The 19,817-nt window shown below is 37.5% G+C and overlaps 1 protein-coding gene across 1 annotated transcript in view; it reads right to left on the minus strand.

Moving 5' to 3' along the window:
- The window catches only part of GRM5 (glutamate metabotropic receptor 5), a 655,231-nt gene that overhangs the window by 172,574 nt on the left and 462,840 nt on the right, over positions 1-19,817 (minus strand). The window contains exon 4 of the mRNA XM_055581574.1: positions 15,998-16,233. Within this exon, the coding sequence (XP_055437549.1) occupies positions 15,998-16,233 (236 nt within the window). The remainder of the gene's footprint in view (positions 1-15,997; positions 16,234-19,817) is intronic.

Consider the following 19,817-nt stretch of genomic DNA (forward strand, 5'->3'; position numbering starts at 1 on the left):
ATCACACCATCGTGAAAGCAGATAAACAGGTATAAATATTTGTAAGATTCTTGAATGTAAATAAGAGTCAACTTAACATAGTTTGTATTAAGGATTCATTTATATTTATTGAAAACTCAAAATGAAATGTACTGAGATGAAATAAAAATGCTCACAGAGGTGACAAAATAGGATAATAAAAAGTACTGATTAATCCAAAATAAAGTGGCAAATAGGAAAAAAAGAATTAAAAATTAAAGAAAAATTGGACAAATAGAAAAAAAACAGCAAAATAAATAGCAAATGAGAGAAATAGGAAATAGTAATAAGCTACACTTCAACTGGGTGATTTTCATGGTATGTATATCTAACCAAAGACTTGTATCCATAGGATATAGGAAGTTTTAAAATATATATTAAGAAGTAATCAGTTCAAAGAAACATGCAAAAGACTGGACAATATACTTTACAAAAGAGGATACCTATATTTCCAATAAGCATTTGAAATGGAACTTAGCTTCCTAATGCATAATGGAAATGCCAATCAAAATCACAATATAATAATCCAACACTAACAATGTTTAAAGTGAAAAAAGATAATACCAACTCTTGTGAAGGGTTCATAGAAACTTGACTTATTACACATTTCAGTGGAAGTTTAGTTCAGTTAGTCTGGAAAACTGCTTGGTAATATCTAAGAAAGCTAAACATATGCTTAGCTTATGATCTAGCAATTTTCAGGTATATAGTACATGTAACAGGAATTAGGATGTGTTTGCCAGATGGTATGTATAGTTCATAAAAGCTTTATTTATAATACTTAAAACTGTGAATAATCCAAATTTCCATCTATAGGAGAACTGATAGATAAATTCTGCTCTATCCATACAAAGGATCACTACACAATGATAACAAAGAATAAACTACTGATACATGTAACAACAGGGATGAACCCTACAACATTATTTTGAGGGGGAAAGGCCAGACACAAAAGGTAATTAACATATAATTCCATTTATATGATGCACAAGGGTAGGTGAAACTGATGGGCATTAAAAAATGTTATATTGGAGAACAAGAAGGTGGAGGAGTAGGTGGGCGTGGAGTACATCTATCTCCACGCATACATCAGGAACACACCTTCAGACACAGAAGTGCATGCAGAACACCCGCTGAGAGTGGACAGGAGGACCTGACCAGCGGAAAAGAATATATAGACCCACGCAAAACTCGGTAGGATGAAGGAACTAGCAGGGGAAACAGGAGTGTTAGTAGGACTGGACCTGCCCTCGGCGGGTGGGGGAACTGAAGCAGGGGTCTGATCCCCACATCGGGGGAACTGTCTGAGTCAGAGGAGAAATCTTTAAGGCTGAGAGTGAAACAGCTAATCTGTGGCGGCCTAAATGGAATGAGAATCAGACTGGCCTTGCCACAGCCACACATACCCTGAATGGGGATGCTGGTCCCCTAGAGGGAGCAGCAGCTGGGAGCTGGAGTTTAGGGATTGCAGAGCAATCCCAGGGTGAGGACTGTTGTTGACTGCAGAGAGAAGGACTGAGGGGATGTGAAGGAGGAGATTGTGGTGGGAAATGCCTGTGGAGGAAAGCCAGGCAGCCATGGAAGCAAGGCGATACTGCTGAGTCATGCGTAGTGGGTAGAGCCATCAACCGTAGCCTCTCTCTTCCCACATGCCAGCATTGGCAGCTTAACAATAGACAGGCTGGCCTATCAAGCACCTGACCTGCCGATGTACAGAATAGGACCCCAGCCAGGGGGCCCTCTATGTGCCTGATGCACCAAACAACAGAGAAGGACCCCAGGCAAGGGAGCCCTCTAAGTGCCTGAACGGGCAGAGCTATAGAGAAAGACTGGCCAAAGAGGCCTTCTGAGCACCAGCTTCAAGAGGTTGAAAAAAGACTCTGGGCCATAACTCTTGCAGTGGAGGCAGTCCGTGTCCTTGCACACTTGGCGCCACAAGGGTTTCCACGACCCAAGAAGCTGCGCCACCTTCACGCTCAACCCTCACTGGGGCAGACCTGCCACAGGCAAAAAAAAGCTTGCGTCTATGCATGCAGGGTCACTTCGGTCATGTTCAACTGTTGGCAACCCTTTGGCCTGCCAGGCTTCTGTGTCAGGGGCTTTCTCCACTCAATAATACTGGAACGTACTAGCCAATACTGGTTGCCATACCCTTCTAGAGCACTATATTTCCTACTACCCTAGCCGCCAACCCCCCTGAGTACCTGCTGCTGCCAGAACCCGTACAACAACAAGCAGCTGCACCACCTCCACACCTGGCCCTCATTGGGGCAGACCCAAGTCCTCCAGGACAGCCTCAGGAGGAAACTCCAGTGGATGACCCACATGCAAAGGTGGAAATAAAACTACAATTGAAACCCAGGGCCAGTGTGGCTAAAGAAGAAGACTCAAAACCTTCCCCAAGCTGTACAAGCTGCAGATTAAATCCACATGATCAACTAAGCAGACTCTGTGCCTCTGGAATATATAAAAGGACATTGAAAGCTCCCACAAAAGAAAACACACTACTTCTGATAGCTATGGACACTGGAGGCAAGAACACACAGGAGTAGGACCAGATTAGAATCTGAGCCGCCCCCACAGTAGGTCCAGAGACCAGCACGGTGTTGGAGGGCATCATAGGGAGGTGAGGTAGACTGTGACTCCCAGCGAGGGAAAGGACTCTGACAGCAGTGACTTAAGAGAAACATCTATTATTCTTGTGTTTTGACTTGTTCTGTAGATTCTTCTGGATGTTTTTTTACTTTTTTTCTTTTCCCTTCTTTTCCTCCCACCTCCATTGTAGTTGTCAATTTTATTGGCACAATAAACTCGAATTAAGCTTTTGATTTTTTTTTCCCCACTCAGTAACATTTTTTATTGTTGTTATAAACCTCTGTCTCTATTTTGGGCTTTCTCAGTTCTGTGGAGTTTTCCTTTTTTTCTTTTTTCTTTCTTCTTCCTTTCTTTTTTTTAAATTTAAAAATTTAAACCTAATATTATTTTTCCACATTTATTCCTTTGTTTACTTTTCCTACTGTTCTTTTCCCCTTGCAGTTAATCTTTAATATATATAAATCTTCCTCTACCTCTATTTTCCTAGCATATCTGTTCTTTCTTTCCTTTCCTCTCCACATATTTGCTAGTTTTGTGTTCATTGCTTTGTTCCCCACTTGGCACCTTGCTTTAGTTCTGTTTTCTAGTTTGTGCATTAGTTAGTTTTGTCCTTAACTGGTAGATATAATTTTGGGTCTCCTTTGTTTGCTGGGTAAATCTATTGTACTTTATTTTTGTTGAACTATTTTGATTTTATTTATGGGTGTATATGTGTATATTCCATTATTTTAATTATTATTTGCCTGATTTGTAACGCCATTTGTCTGGGGTTCAAACATCTTTGGTTTCTCATTTTTGGATATCTGACTCAATCTCACTTAATGCCATAACAAACCACTTGTGGAATCTTCATTCATGACCAGAGATCAAGCCATGAGCCTTTGGAGTGGGAACACTGACTCCGAGACCCTAGATTATCAGAGAACTAACCCAAGGGAGTATCAGATAGTGAGAACTCGCACAAAGGAAACCACTTGAATACAAGACCCAGCATCACCCAACCACCATTAGCACCATGCAGGATGCCTCATCTAAACAAGAAACAAAACAAAAATACAAACCCAGTCATCAGCAGACAGGACCACCTCACTCAGCCTTGCCCATCAACAAAAACTCAGCACAAATTTTACCCTATACGAAGCTTATACAAACCAATGGACCAAACATAAGAGGGCAGAAACCAAGGGGAAGAAAGAACTCAACCTTGAAGCCTCGGAAAAGGAGACCTCAAACACAATAATTAAAAAAAAAAAAAAGAAAAGAAAAGGCAGAGAAATAATACACAAATGAATAAACAAACTAGAAACACAGAAGTCCAAAGAAATGAAGAAGGAATTACCTGAAAATTCAGAATAATGATAGTAAAGATGATCAAAAACCTTGAAAACAGAATTGAGAAAATGCAAGAATCAATTAACAAAGACTTAGAAGAATTAAAGAATAAGCATACAGAGACAAACAACACAATTACTGAAATTAAAAATACTCTAGAAGGAATCAATAGCAGAATATTTGAAGCAGAAGGATGAATCAGTGAGCTGGAAGATAAAATGGTGGAAATAACTTCTGAAGAGCAGAATAAAGTAAAAAGAATGAAAAGAACTGAGGATAGTCTCAGAGACCTCTGGGATAATATCAAAAACACCAACATTAGAATTATAGAGGTCCCAGAAGAAGAGAAAAAGGGTATGAGAAAATTTTTGAAGAGATTATAGCTGAAAATTTCCCCAACATGGAAAAGGAAACAGTCAATCAAGTTCAAGAAGCACAAAGAGTTCCATATAGGATAAATCCTAGGAGAAACACAGCAAGACACATACTTATCAAACTAATGAAGACTAAACACAAAGAAAAAAAAAACATTAAAAGCAGAAAGGGAAAGGCAACAAGTAATATACAAGGGAAACCCCACAGGTTTAACAGCTGATCTTTCAGCAGAAACTGCAGGCCAAAAGGGAATGGTAGGATATAAAGTACTGAAAGGGAAAAACCTACAACCAAGATTAGTGTACCCAGCAAGGATCTCATTCAAAATTGATGGAGAAATCAAAACCTTTTCAGACAAGCAAAAGTTAAGATAATTCAGTACTACCAAACCAGCTTTACAACAAATGTTAAAGGGACTTGTATAGTCAAAAACTACAAGAGAATATAAAGATATACAGAATCAAATCCCAAACAATTAAGAAAATGGCAATAGGAACATATATATCAATAATTACTTTAAATGTAAATGGATCAAATGCTCCAAATTACACAGACTGGCTGAATGGATACCAAAACAAGACCCATATATATGCTGTCTACATGAAACCCACTTCAGACCTGAAGACACATATATACTGAAAGTGAGAAGATGGAAAAATATATTCCATGCAAATGGGAAGCAAAAGAAAGCTGGAGTAGCAATCCTCATATCAGACAAAACAGACCTTATAATAAAGAACATTACAAGGAAGGACACTCCATAATGATCAGGGGATCAGTCCAAGAGGATGACAACACAATTGTAAATATCTCTGCACTCAACATAGGAGCACCTGAATACATAAGACAAACACTAACAGACATAGAAGGAGAAAGTTACAGTAACACAGTCATAATAGGAGACTTTAACCCACCCCACTCACACCAATGGACAGAGCTTCAAAACAGGAAATTAATACAGAAACGCAAGTTTTAAATGATACATTAGATGAGATGGACCTCATTGATATCTTCAGGACATTTCATCTAAATGCAAAAGAATACACCTTCTTCTCAAGTGCACATGGAACATTGTCCGGGATAGACCACATCTTGGGTCACAAATCATACCTCAGTAAATTTAAGAAAATTGTAATCATATCAAGCATCTTTTCTGATCACAAGGCTATGAGACTAGATATCAATTTCAAGAAAAGAAGTGTAAAAAAACACAAAACACGTGGAGATTAAACAATATGTTTCTATGTAACACACACACACACACACCCAAAACAGTGTTTCTAAATAACAGGTTACTGAAGAAATCAAAAGGGAAATAAGAAAAAATTCTAGAAACAAATGACAGTGAAAACACAACTCAAAACCTATGGGATGTAGCAAAAGCAGTTCTAAGAGGGAAGTTGATAGCAATACAATCCTACCTCTAGGAACAAGAAAAACATCCAATAGACAACCTAACTTTACACCTAAAACAACTGGAAAAAGAACAAAAGACTCCACAATATTAGCAGAAGGAAAGAAAGCATAAATATCAGAGCAGAAATAAATGAAAAAGAAATGAAAGAAACAATAGTAAAGATTAATAATACTAAAAGCTTGTTCTTTGAGAAGATAAACAAATTTGAGAAAACTTTACCCAGATTCATCAAGAAAAAAAGAGAGAAGAATCAAATCAACAAAATTAGAAGTGAAACAGGAGAGGTTACAACAGACAATGCCAAAATACAAAGGATTTAAGAGACTATTTTGAACAAATTTATAGCAATAAAATGGATAACCTGGAAGAAATGGACAGATTCTTAGAAAAGTTCCATCTTCCAAGACTAAACCAGGAAGAAACAGAAAGTATGAACAACCCAGTTACAAGCACTGAAATTGAAGCTGTGATAAAAAAAAATCTCCCAAAAAACAAAAGCCCTGGACCAGATGGCTTCACAGGAGAATTCTATCAATAACTAAAGAAGAGCTAATGCCTATTCTTCTAAAACTCTTTCAAAAAATTGAAGAGGAAGGAACACTTCCAAACTCATTCTATGAGGCCACCATCACCCTGATACCAAAATCAGACAAAGACAACACAAAAAAAGAAAACTACAGGCCAGTACCACTGATCAACATAGATGCAAAACTCCTCAACAAAATTTTAGCAACACATCAAAAAGCTCATACACCATGATCAAGTTGGGTTTATTCCAGAGATGCAAGGATTCTTCAATATATACAAATCAATCAATGTGATACACCATATTAACAAATTGAAACATGAAAACCATATATTATTCTCAATAGATGCAGAAAAAGCCCTTGACAAAATTCAGCACCCATTTATGATTAAAACTCTTCAACAAATGTGCATAGAAAGAACCTACCTCAACACAGTAAAGGCCAACATACGATAAGTCTACAGCAAACATTATTCTCAATGGTGAAAGACTGACAGCATTCCCCCAACATCAGGAACAAAACAAGGGTGTCCACTTTCACGACTATTATTCGACATAGCTTTGGAAGTCCTGCCTACTGCAATCAGAGCAGAAAAAGAAATAAAAGGAGCCCATATCAGAAAAGAAGAAATAAATCTCTCACTATTTTCAGATAATATGATACTGTACATAGAAAACCCTTAAGATACTATCAGAAAATTACTAGAACTAATCAATTAATTTAGCAAAGTTGCAGGACACAAAATCAATACACAGAAATCTCTTGCATTTCTATATACTAACAATGAAAAATCATAAAAAGAAATTAAGGAATCAATCCCATTCACCATTGCAACAAAAATAATTAAATATCTAGGAATAAACCTATCTAAGGAGACAAAATAACTGTACACAGAAAATTATAAGACGCTGATGAAAGAAATCAAAGATAACATAAACAGATGGAGAGATATGCCATGTTCCTGGGTAGGAAGAATCAATATTGTGAAAATGACTATGCTAACAAATGTAATCTACAGATTCAATGTGATCCCTATCAAATTACCAATGGCATTTTTCACAGAAGTAGAACAAAAAATTTCACAATTCATATGGAAACCCCAAAGTACCTGAGTAGCCAAAGCAGTCTTGAGAAAGAAGAATGGAGCTGGAGGAGTCAACCTTCCTGACTTCAGATTATACTACAAAGCTACAGTCATCAAGACAGTGTAGTTCTGGCACAAAACCAGAAATATAGACCAATGAAACAAGATAGAGAGCCCAGAAATAAACCCATGCACCTATGCATACCTTATTTTTGACAAAGGAGGCAAGAACGTACAATGAGGTAAAGACAGCCTCTTCAATAAATGGTACTGGGAAAACTGAACAGCTATATGTAAAAGAATGAAATTAGAATACTTCCTAACACTGTACACAAAGATAAACTCAAAATGGATTAAAGACATAAATGTAAGACCAGAAACTATAAACCTCTTAAAGGAAAACATAGGCAGCACACTCGATGACATAAATCAAAGCAAGACCTTCTATGGCCTACCTCCTAGAGTAATGGAAATAAAAACAAAAGTAAACAAGTGGGACCTGATTAAACTTAAAAGCTTTTGTACAGCAAAGGAAACTATAAACAAGGTGTAAAGACACAAGCCTCAGAATGGGAGAAAATAATAGCAAATGAAACAACTGACAAAGGATTAATTTCCAAAATATACAAGCAGCTCATACAACTCAATTCCAGAAAAACAAACAACCCAATAAAAAAAGTGAGAAAAAGACCTAAACAGACATTTCTCCAAAGTAGATATACAGATGGCTAACAAACACATGAAAAGATGCTGAACACCACTCATTATTGGAGAAGGCAATGGCACCCCACTCCAGTACTCTTGCCTCATTATTAGAGAAATGCAAATCAAAACTATAATGAGGTATCACCTTGCACCAGTAAGAGTGGCCATCATCAAAAAGTCTACAAACAATAAATGCTGGAGAGGGTGAGGAGAAAAGGGAATGCTCTTGCACTGTTGGTGGGAATGTAAATGGATACAGCCACTATGGATGACGGTATGGAGATTCCTTAAAAAACTAGGAATAAAACCACCATATGACCCAGAAATCCCACTCCTAGGCATATACCCTGAGGAAACCAAAATTGAAAAAGACACGTGCATCCATTGTTCATTGCAGCACTGTTTACAGTAGCTAGAGCATGGAAGCAACTTAGATGTCCATCAACAGTTGAATGGATAAAGAAGTTGTGGAACATATACACAATGGAATGTTATTCAGCCATAAAATGGAATACATTTGAGTCAGTTCTAATGATGTGGATGAACCTACAGCCTGTTTTACAGAGTGAATTAAGTCAGGAAGAGAAAGATAAATATCATATAGGAACGCATATATATGGAATCTAGAAAAATGGTACTGAAGAATTTATTTGCAGGGCAGCAATGGGAAAGAGATATAGAGAACAGACTTATGGACATGGGGAGAGGGAGGAGAGGGTGAGATGTATGGAGAGAGTAACATGGAAACTTACATTACCATTTGTAAAATAGATAGCCAACGGGAATTTGCTGCATGTCTCAGGAAATCAAACAGGCCCTCTGTATCAACCTAGGAGGGTGGGATGGGGAGGGAGATCAGAGGGGATATATGTATGCCTATGGCTGATTTATGTTGAGGTTTGACAGGAAACAAAATTCTGTAAGGCAATTATCCTTCAATTAAAAAATAAATTAAAATTTTTTTAAATTTTATATTAATGGAGCATGTTATTGTTTGGGACTGGGTATGAGAGAACTTTCTGATATTGTTTCTTTGGATGGTATTTACAGAGATGTGTGTGTGTGTGTGTGAGTGTGTGTGTGTATATATATATAAATTCATAAAACATAAATTCACTTGAGTTGTGTATTTTATGTAATTACTATTATTATATGACATACATGCACCACATGCATATAAATGAAAATGCCTCAATAATGTGTGTGGGTGGTGTAGTGTCCTTAAATAACAATTTGAAAATGTTATTTCTTTTTCTTTTTTGGGGGGGATAAGAAATAACTTATCCTCATTCTGGAATGTTTGGAAAATACAGAAAGAAAAAAGGAAGAACATTTGTATATTTACAATTAATAATGAGAGTGAACTTTTCTCAATAATGAGTGAATTTTTCTTATGTTTATTAATAATTTTTAATTGTTCTGTGAAGCATTTGCTAATATGTCCGTTGTACATTTGTTTTGTTTTTTATTTTTATGTTTTAAAGTTGGATGGGTTTTTCTTGTAAGAAATAAATATTTAGACTGACATATTGGCCTTTTTTCCCTTTTTATTATGTTTTTAACACATGGAATTTAAAATTTTTTATTTAATTAAAGCCACCATGGAGAAGGAAGGGGCAACCCACTCCAGTAGTCTTGCCTGGGAAATCCTATGGACAGAGGAGCCTGGTGGGTTACAGACCATGGGGTCACAAAAGGGTTGAACAATAACTGTTCAATGTTATTGAATGTTTTATTATAAATAAAAACAATATTATTACAATAATGTTACAATAACAATAACTACACCCCCCACACACATTATTGAGGCATTTTCATTTATATGCATGTGGTGCATGTATGTCATATAATAATTAATAGTAATTACATAAAATACACAGTTATTTAAAGTTATTTTAAGTTATTAAAATAACTTAGTGACTAAACAACAGCAACATGAAAAAAAAAAAAAAAAACACAAAACATTCTCAGTCTCATAAACTGTATCATTCTTTTTCTGAGTAAAACCTTCCTAATCTGTATGCAGGTCAAGAAGCAACAAACAGTTAGATCTGGACATGGAACAACAGACTGGTTCCAAATCAGGAAAGGAGTACATCAAGGCTATATATTGTCACCCTGCTTATTTAACTTATATGCAGAGTACATCGTGAAATGCTGGGCTGGGTGAAGCACAAGCTGGAATCAAGAGTGCCAGGAGAAATACCAATGACCTCAGATATGCAGATGACACCATCCTTATGGCAGAAAGCAAAGAAGAACTCAAGAGCCTCTTGATGAAAGTGAAAGAGGAGAGTGAAAAAGTTGGCTTAAAACTCAACATTCAGAAAACTAAGATCATGGCATCCAGTCCCATCACTTCATGGCAAATAGAAGGGGAAACAATGGAAACAGTAACAAACTTTATTTTCTTGGGCTCCAAAATCACTGCAGATGGTGACTACCGACATGAAATTAAAAGACGCTTGCTCCCTGGAAGAAAAGCTCTGACCAACCTAGATAGCATATTAAAAAGCAGAGACATTAACTTTGCTGACAAAGGTCCATCTAGTCAAAGCTATGGTTTTTCCAGTAGTCATTTATGGATGTGAGAGTTGAACTATTAAGAAAGCTGAGCACTGAAGAATTGAATGCTTTTGAAATGTGATGTTGGAGAAGACTCTTGAGAGTCCCTTGAACTGCAAGGAGATCCAACCAGTCCATCCTGAAGGAAATCAGTCCTGAATATTCATTGGAAGGACTGATGCTGAAGCTGAAACTCCAATACTTTGGCCTCCTGATGTGAAGAACCAGCTCATTGGAAAAGGCCCTGATGCTGGCAAAGACTGAAGGCGGGAGGAGAAGGGGACGACAGAGGATGAGATGGTTGGATGGCATCACTGATGTGATGGACATGAGTTTGAGTCGGCTCTGGGAGTTGTTGATGGACAGGGAAGCCTGGCATGCTGCAGACCATGGAGGTCGCGGGGAGTCCGACATGACTGAGCAACTGATCTGAATTGAATCCCTCTACAGTGATTTCTTTTGTCTCCATAGTTTTCTTTTTTCACACTGAAGTATTTTGCTCATCTGGGTGTGTATGTATATATGTATACAAGTGTGTGTGTATATACATTGTGGTATGAGGCTACACCAACTTTTTTCTCTATAGTTAGCCAGTTGTACCAATATCTGATTTCATAGGCATTATGGCTATTTAGTGGAAATCTTCCAGGCACTGGCATTCTGATGGCTGCCTTTCTCAAAGATTGTTGTTACATGAGTTTTCTATTGTTATTGATACAGTCATCAGTACTTTAGTGGGAAACCAGAAGAGGCTATATGAAAGACTGTTATCCAGGTGTTACTATAAATCATTAGTTTAAAGAAAAATAAACTGTACTTAGAAAATTATACTAAGGTAATATTAGTGGTTTTGCCATGAACATTGTGCTGTTAATATTAGTCACATTGGTTTCCCATCCAGATTTTTTTTAAAAAAATCACTTAGCCGTAATCTCTTAGGAATTAATTTCTAGGAGTTGGTCTCTAAGATGTCTCTGCTACTTATTCAGTGTTAAGTGTTTTCTGTTAAGTGTTAAACTTTTTGGTTACTCAGAGCTTTTCTTAGCTCATTTTGTATAAGGCTACTGCTAATTTTAGACTCAGATTCATATACTTCTCCTAGCTCTTATACTTTGCCTTTCAAGAAGTTTCTAAAAAAAAAAAAAAAACCAAAACGGCAGTTATTCAGCTATGAGTATTTCCACTCTTTGTATCAAGTCATTTTGCTTATTGACGTATCTATTAGATTTGGGTACTATAGAGAGTGAATAAGGTGAATATTTCTTGCCTGTCATGAATTGTAAAGTCCAACATACCTCTCCAACTCAAAAATAGTTGTCTTACGCACACTGCTTGATGATAGTATATTCAGGGAAACACTACTCATATTCAGTAGTGTTACAGAATAAACTACCTGGGGTCATTTGAAAATGTAGATTGGGATACTGAAAGGACATTTGAATAAATAAGGAAATATGGTCAAAAGTAGAGATTACTGAATATTGAGGTATTTATTACTGCATTCCATAGTTATATACAAATAATCTTAATATTTATTTTTCTCTTTTTTGTATTTTTGACCTATATGTTAACTATTATAGAAGGCAAATTTGATTGTGATTTTTAAAACTAAAATAGTCTCTCTCTTTAGTGTAGTATGGACTTCCCTTGTGGCTCAGCTGGTAAAGAGTCCACCTGCCATGTGGGAGACCTGGGTTCGATCCCTGAGTTGGGAAGATCCCCTGAAGAAGGGAAAGACTACCCACTCCAGTATTCTACCATACAGTATTCTGTATAGTCCATGGGATCGCAGAGAGTCAGACATGACTGAGTGACTTTCACTTCAGTCAGTTCAGTTTAGTTCAGTCGCTCAGTCGTGTCCGACTCTTTGCGACCCCATGAATCGCAGCACGACAGGCCTCCCTCTCCATCACCTACTTAGTGTAGCATATAAGCTAAACTTCAGACAAACCTGAGCTTGAGTCTCAGTTCTGGTGTTTTCCTGAGCAAGTTGTTTTGTCTCTCTAATTCTTGGTTTTGTTATCTTTAATGATAATGACAGTTCTTCTCTCATTGAGAAGAATAACGGAGGTATTACATACCCGTGTTCATCTTTATGTACACGGATGACACCAGTTGACAGATAAGATTCCACGGGGGTGGGACTAAAAGAATGCTTTTCCATAACTAGAGTGAGGGACAGCCCCGGAGCAGAGAAATCACATCAGGGTGTTCATGGGAAAGGCAGAGCTGCAGCAACAATTTCAAATGGAGAATTTTATAGAATAATTTCCATAGAAATAATGTTTCCATGGGAATCAAAGAGTTTTTCAAGACTGTATGTCAAAAGGCCTCCAACAGAAAAAAAAAAAAAAAAAAAGTAAGAGAAACAAAGAATTATTTCCAGGAGAGGACATTTCAGACAAAAAGGAGTTGGGGAAGAAGAACGCTAGTACAAAAGAGGGCGAAGACCAACTGGAAAAATTTACTTAGCCGCACTGGTTAGGGGCTGTCACTAACTCCTTACTAAAGAGGAACCAGAAACAAGATCGGATCTGCAGCTGACCCTCCAAAATGCCTCCAATGTAGCTACATAGAGTTATCTGTACACCAATCATAGGATCGGTGCATAGAGGCTGCGTGCTCCCCAAATCTCAAGGGAAGAAAGAAGTTTGTGTCCTTCAGAAACTGGATAGACTTTTTGATGACGGCCATTCTGACTGTTGCGAGATGATGCCTTGTTGTGGTTTTGATTTGCATTTCTCTGATAATGAGCGATGTTGAGCATCTTTTCATGTGTTTATTAGCCATCTCTATGTCTTCTTTGGAGAAATGTCTGTTTAAGTCTTCTGCCTAGTCTTTGATTGGATTATTTTTCTTGTATTGAGCTTCATGCACTGCTTGTATATTTTGGAAATTAGTTCCTTGTTGGTTGTCTCATTTGCTGTTATTTTCTCCCATTCTGAGGGTTTTCTTTTTACCTTGCTTTTAGTTTCCTTCATAAGCTTTCCTTGCAAAAGCTTTTAAGTTTAATTAGACCACAGTTGTTTATTTTTGTTTGTATTTCCATTACTCTAGGAGGTGGGTCGTAGAGGATCTTGCTGTGCTTTATGTCAAAGACTGTTCTGCCTATGTTTTCCTCTAAGAGTTTTATAGTTTCTAGTCTTACATTTGGGTGTTTCTTTAATCCATTTTGAGTTTATTTTTGTGTATGGTGTTAGGAAGTGTTCTAATTTTATTATTTTACATGTAGCTGGCCTCTTTTCCCAGCACCACTTTTTGCATTTAGGTTGGTTCTAATGTGGTGGACAAACCTAGAGATTATTATACAAAGTGAAGTCAGAAAGAAAAAGACAAATATTGTATTTTAATGCATATATGTGGAGTCTAGAAAGATGGTAGTGATGAACCTATCTACAGGGCAGCACTGGAGATGCAGACATGGAGAACACACTTTTGGACACAGTGTAGGGAGAGAAGGTGGGATGATTTGCGAGAGTAGCATTGACATATATCTATGGCCATATGTAAAGTAGCTAGCCCGTGGACCTTTGGGCTTCCCTGGTGGTTCAGACGGTAAAGAGTCTGCCTGCAATACAGTGGACCTTTGTTTGATCCCTGGATGGGGAAGAGTCCCCGGAGAAGGGAATGGCAACCCACTCCAGTATTCTTGCCTGGAGAATTCCATGGAAAGAGGAGCCTGGCGGACTACAGTCCATGGGGTCACAAAGAGTCAGACATGACTGAGTGACTAATGCACACAGTGAGAATTTACTGTATGACATAGAACCCAAAGCTAGTGCACTGTGACAGCCTAGAGGGAGGGGTGGGAGATAGGAGGGAGCTTAGGAGGAAGGCGATGTATGTATACATATGGCGGATTCATGTTGATGTAGGGTGGAAACCATCACAATATTGTGAAGTAATTATCCTCCAATTAGAAGTAAAATAAAATTTAAAAAATTAAATTGAAAAAAGAAACTGGATAGAACTGTGAAAAATAGAAACTTGGGTATAAAAATTGTGAAACAGAAGTCACAGTCCTGTGTATTCACACACATTTTTTTTTCATGAACATAAAACATAAAAACAAAGGAAATGAATAAGCATTTGAAGATTCTGGACAAGAGTTAGCAGTATTTAAAGCAGGAGAGAAGCAAATGTAGTTTCACAGCAGGCTTCTGTGGTTTCTGGATTTTACTGGGCAGTCCCATCCCACACCCCAGCCTTCCTGTCCACCATTGCTAGATTAGGCACTTACATGAGGCTGCCACATTCTCATTTTTCCAAATACTGACATTTAAGAGTCATCACAGATCAGCACTTACTACTTCATTCATTTCACAAAAGAAGGGACTGATCGGAAAAACACAGTACGGATGTGAACTCAGGAGATGCCTTATAAAGAAGTCCCTACATTGTTCCTATTTTCCTCATTTTGGTGCTGGTGACAGCTTCTCTGTAGACTGGAATTAATTCATGGGCTAGGATTTCAACCTCAGCCTCATTGCTCCAGTGCTCTCTCCTGTTCCAGCATCATGAGAGAGGCATTATACCACCAACTAAAACATTTCACTCCTTTGTAAACACATATGAGGTGCTTGTTACACAATGCAGGATAAATCAGTCTTAGCAAACCCTTTGTTGGTTTTAACAAATCTTAACCTTTGCACTTTGACTTACAGATCAGCATTGACCCTGTCTGATTATTAAGAGTCAAGATTCCCTTTGGATTTGCTACAAATAAAACTGACCAAACCCTTTGTTTAAAATTCCTATTACATCACGTACAACACTGAAGTGCAACTTTTGTTGGCATTATGATCTCCCTAACTAGACAATAAATCCCTTGAGGGCAGGATCTAGTTTTCCTCATCTTGTTACCCTTACAACTAAAGGATTCGTTTTGAATCCTTATAAATCATTTGAATGGCTCTGCTTAGTTTATGTCTCTGGAACATCATAATTATACACAGCAAATCCTTGCTACTGTTTTATAGTTTATTGATGGAAGTAGGAATTGGTCCATCCTTCAACATGCACTCATTCATTTTTCAGGCATACATGAAACCCTTGTTATGTGCCTTCCACTGTGCTAATTGCTAAAGATAATCAAAATAACCAGAATGTAGTTCTTGCCTTCAAAAATGTCAAGACGAGTTTCTTTCTGGAGCTCACATTAGCTTTGTAGTACACTGCCAATATCCTGAATGATAGAAACAGTTTGAAATCTTAATAGAGTGAACATTTACTCTCTTATGTTTTCTTATCCCTCCAAGAAGCAGTACCCACTCTATATAAGAGCCCTCCTTTCTAACAGATGACAGCCGCTATCCTCATAACACAGTTTACTTAAATTGGAGCCTTACCCACTTTAAATGAAAGAATAAATCTGCTTACTATTGCAAGTCTTGTTGTATTTGCTGTTCTCCTGTGCAAACCCTTCCAGCCGGCACTGAAAGCGATGCTGCCAGAATTCTTGAAACCAAGGGTTTCGGAGGTTTGTTTCTGGCCGGAGCTTCAGATAATAATCATCAAACCACTTGACGTCGGGAGACTGGAGCTTGATTGTGATTCCACCAACAGCTTCTCGCTGATAGCCATCTGTCACGTCATACCTGTCAGCCCAGCCGTCACTGTGGGGAAACAAAAACCCCTCAGCTCAGAACAGGTCTCATCTGAGAAAACGAGGCTGTTTGCTATCGTTTTGAAAACATTCATCAGTAAATGGCACTCAGGCCACACTATGGTCTTACATTATACTATGTGATTATTGAGATAGCAGCTTGGAAGGATAAAAAGTGCAAAATACAATGGAAACTTTGCGTCTAAGAATGCTGGAAGGTACCGGTCGTCTCACTTACCTTGAACTGCAGAGAATAACCTAATGCTTTTGGCAGAATTTCACTGGTTGTAAAATAGAGTATAATCATGAAAGCTATATATCACCGTTCACACTATTTACTGAATGTTAAATTAATTTTAATTTACTGAATGTTAAATTAATTTTAATTTACTGAATGTTAAATTAAGCTAGGTTAAATTAATTTTAAGTATATTTCTTTTCCTTAATAATAGATCATGATAAGGATCATAAAGTAAAACTGAAAAATATTTCTAAAATATACCTAACGTTAATTTAACCATCATATGATATTCATTTTTTTCCTACATTTTACATGTAATGATGTGTGAGTGTGTGTGTGTGATCACTTGTGTCTGACTCTTTGTGACCCCATGGACTGTAGCCTGCCAGGCTCCTCTGTCCATGGGATTTTCCAGGCAAGACTAATGGGGAGGGTTGCCATTTCCTACTTGAGGGGATTTTCCTGAGTGGTTAAACAAGAGAAACTTTCTGATTATGATCATTCTATTAATTGATTCATCAGAGCCCAAACTGAAGTCCTTATAGTCCATATCCTCTTTCCTTTCCCATGATACTTCTTTAATAAGGATACATGTAAAATAAACATATGAAATCATGTTTTACACTATCAGTATCAGTTCAGTCACTCAGTCGTGTCTGACTCTTTGTGACCCTATGGACTGAAGCAAGCCAGGTCTCCCAGAACATACTCAAACTCATGTCCATCACATTGGTGGTGCCATCCAACCATCTCATCCTCTGTTGTCACCTTCTCCTCCTGCCTTCAATATTTCCCAGCATCAGGGTCTTTTCCAGTGAGTCAACTCTTCGCATCAGGTGGCCAATGTATTGGAGTTTCAGCTTCAGCATCTGTCCTTCCAATGAACACCCAGGACTGATTTCCTTATCATGGACTGGTTGGATCTCCTTGCAGTCCAAGGGACTCGCAAGAGTCTTCTCCAACACCACAGTTCAAAAGCATCAATTCTTCGGCACTCAGCTTTCTTTATAGTCCAACTCTCACATCCATACATGACCACTGGAAAAACCACAGCATTGACTAGACAGACCTTTGTTGGTAAAGTAATGTCTCTGCTTTTTAATATGCTGTCTAGGTTGGTCATAGCTTTTGTGTCTCTTTACACTAGAGTCATTGAAAGAACTTCTTAACAATAGGCCATCAATGATGGTGACAGGAATCATACTCCTCAACATCAATATCATTCTATGTACTGATCACTCAAAGTAACCTAGGAATTTCAAAACAAGAGTTTGAAATTGGAGACTTTCTATTATAATAGTGTAACAGAATAAGGAAGAGTATTCTAAGCTTATTTGTAAAATACATGAGATAAAACTTTGGAAATAAAAGACATGAAAATGTGTTTCTTTGAAATCTGGACACACCTTGGGACATTCAGGAAAAAAGTGTCTGACTTTTCCCATCCTTCCTGTCATTTGAAATATGCACAGCTTATGCTGTGTATCTGCTGGGACCCAGCGGTACTAACCGTCCTTTAAAGAGGCACACGTGCCCTTTCAGGAGAAGTAAATAAAGTCAAGGGAAATTTAACAATGAAAAAAGGGTAAAAACAAAGAAGGAAGAGATGACATGGAGAGAGTTGAGGGGAAGAGCAGAATAGAGCCTCCTGAATGCAAGACAGGAAAGGGTTTGGAGATAAGCTGGGTGAGGGGGGAGTAGGTACTGGGAAAAGTTAAGTGAAAGGGTTTACATTAACAATCATTATTTATTTCACCAATATTCAGGTATTTCTATTTATTGGAATGTTCATTTCTTTTTATCTTCCTCCCAAGGCATTTTTGTTTTTTATACTTTTTATTTTGGTAAGCAGAGGGCATGCTCCAAAACTTTGGATATAAAATCTGTGTATTATGTAAGGTTTTATGTAAGTAATATGTAAGTAATAAATTAGAATAAGTAAAAAAAAAAAAAAAAGCATGTACTTTTTTCAGTGTGTTCTGCTATACTAACTCTGACTTAAAAATTGATGAGAGTTGTTCCAAAGGTCACAGATTACTCATTAAGATATCATAGGGGCTTAGGATAACTTGAGATTTTTCCAAAGGCATCAGTGGGTGAAGGAGAAGGAGGAAAAATAAACAAACAGAAAAAATAAGCAATTTCTTCCTCTTAAGTCCTCCTTGACAAGAAAAGATTTTATTAAAAATGATCTCTGTTGAAATTTCAGAAACTTTTGTGGCAGATCAGGAAAAAACAAGTAATGGAATATGTTTTGTCCCCATGTTGAAAGTGGTTACTTCACACATTGTCTTCCCTCAAGTTTCTCATTTTCAGCAGCAGAGGTTTTATTTAAAGCTGACAAGTTGAAATGAAGTGGGCTTGTTTGCTTCATTTTCTCGCTCTGTTTTGGAGGGTTTATTATATCACTGATAGGAGAGTGTGGGTCTCACTGGCACTCGAGGAGATGCATGGGCGTGCTGCAAATGGGACAGGAAGCCCTGTTTGTCAGGCGGAGCGGCGTTCTCCAAGAAGGGGAAATTTAAATTGCTCCTTTTGTTAGTGTTAGCTTGCTCTTATGTAATGCTGTGATTATGAGTATTACATAAGAAATGTTAAGATTATAATGGGTCCAATTTACCCTTCACAATTCATTCACTGAATTTAATGGGGATTGTAAAAAGCCTGTCTTGATAAACTTTTCTGGAGGTAATGTTTCCATTAAAAAGTCAGGACCAGTTTGTTAATTTACTCCTCTCTCATAACATTCTTCAGCTTTTTTCTTTCTTTTTTTTCCCCCAGGAATTAATTTCTACATTTAATTTAGCAAAAGATGATCTTTTTTTCAGCAGTATATAAGTAAGCTGATTTTTAAAACAGGTTTGTTCTAGGGATTTCCATTCAACAGCAAAATAAAAACTGTAACATAGTTTGTATGTAAACAGAAAATTCCAGTATCTGTGGACAGAAAAGGGTTATTGTGTTTAAGCTTAGCAGGGAATATTTGCCATCTAAGTCTCAATAAAGTTCAATCCATCTTGGCTAAGTTAGATGGTGCTCTATTGACTTTAGCTTATTAAATATTAACATTTTCATAAAAATATGCTTTTAAGGTTTGCTTTAAGATGATAGGGTATCTCTTAGTAAGGAATAATAAATCCAAAAATGAATAGCCAAGAAAACCTTGAGCTCACCTTTCTACTATCTAATGCTTTCCATTGCATTGTTAGAGTGGACTCTTAGGATTCTGGCACTACTGTAATGCTTTTGGGTGACCTGTGTGTGTGTGTGTGTGTGTGTGCTCAGACATGACTGCCTATTTGTGACCCCGTGGACTGTAGCCCGCAGGCTACTCTGTCCATGGGATTCTCAAG

The sequence above is a fragment of the Bubalus kerabau genome, chromosome 5 (assembly GCF_029407905.1).
Source record: "Bubalus kerabau isolate K-KA32 ecotype Philippines breed swamp buffalo chromosome 5, PCC_UOA_SB_1v2, whole genome shotgun sequence".
Lineage (NCBI taxonomy): Eukaryota > Metazoa > Chordata > Mammalia > Artiodactyla > Bovidae > Bubalus > Bubalus kerabau.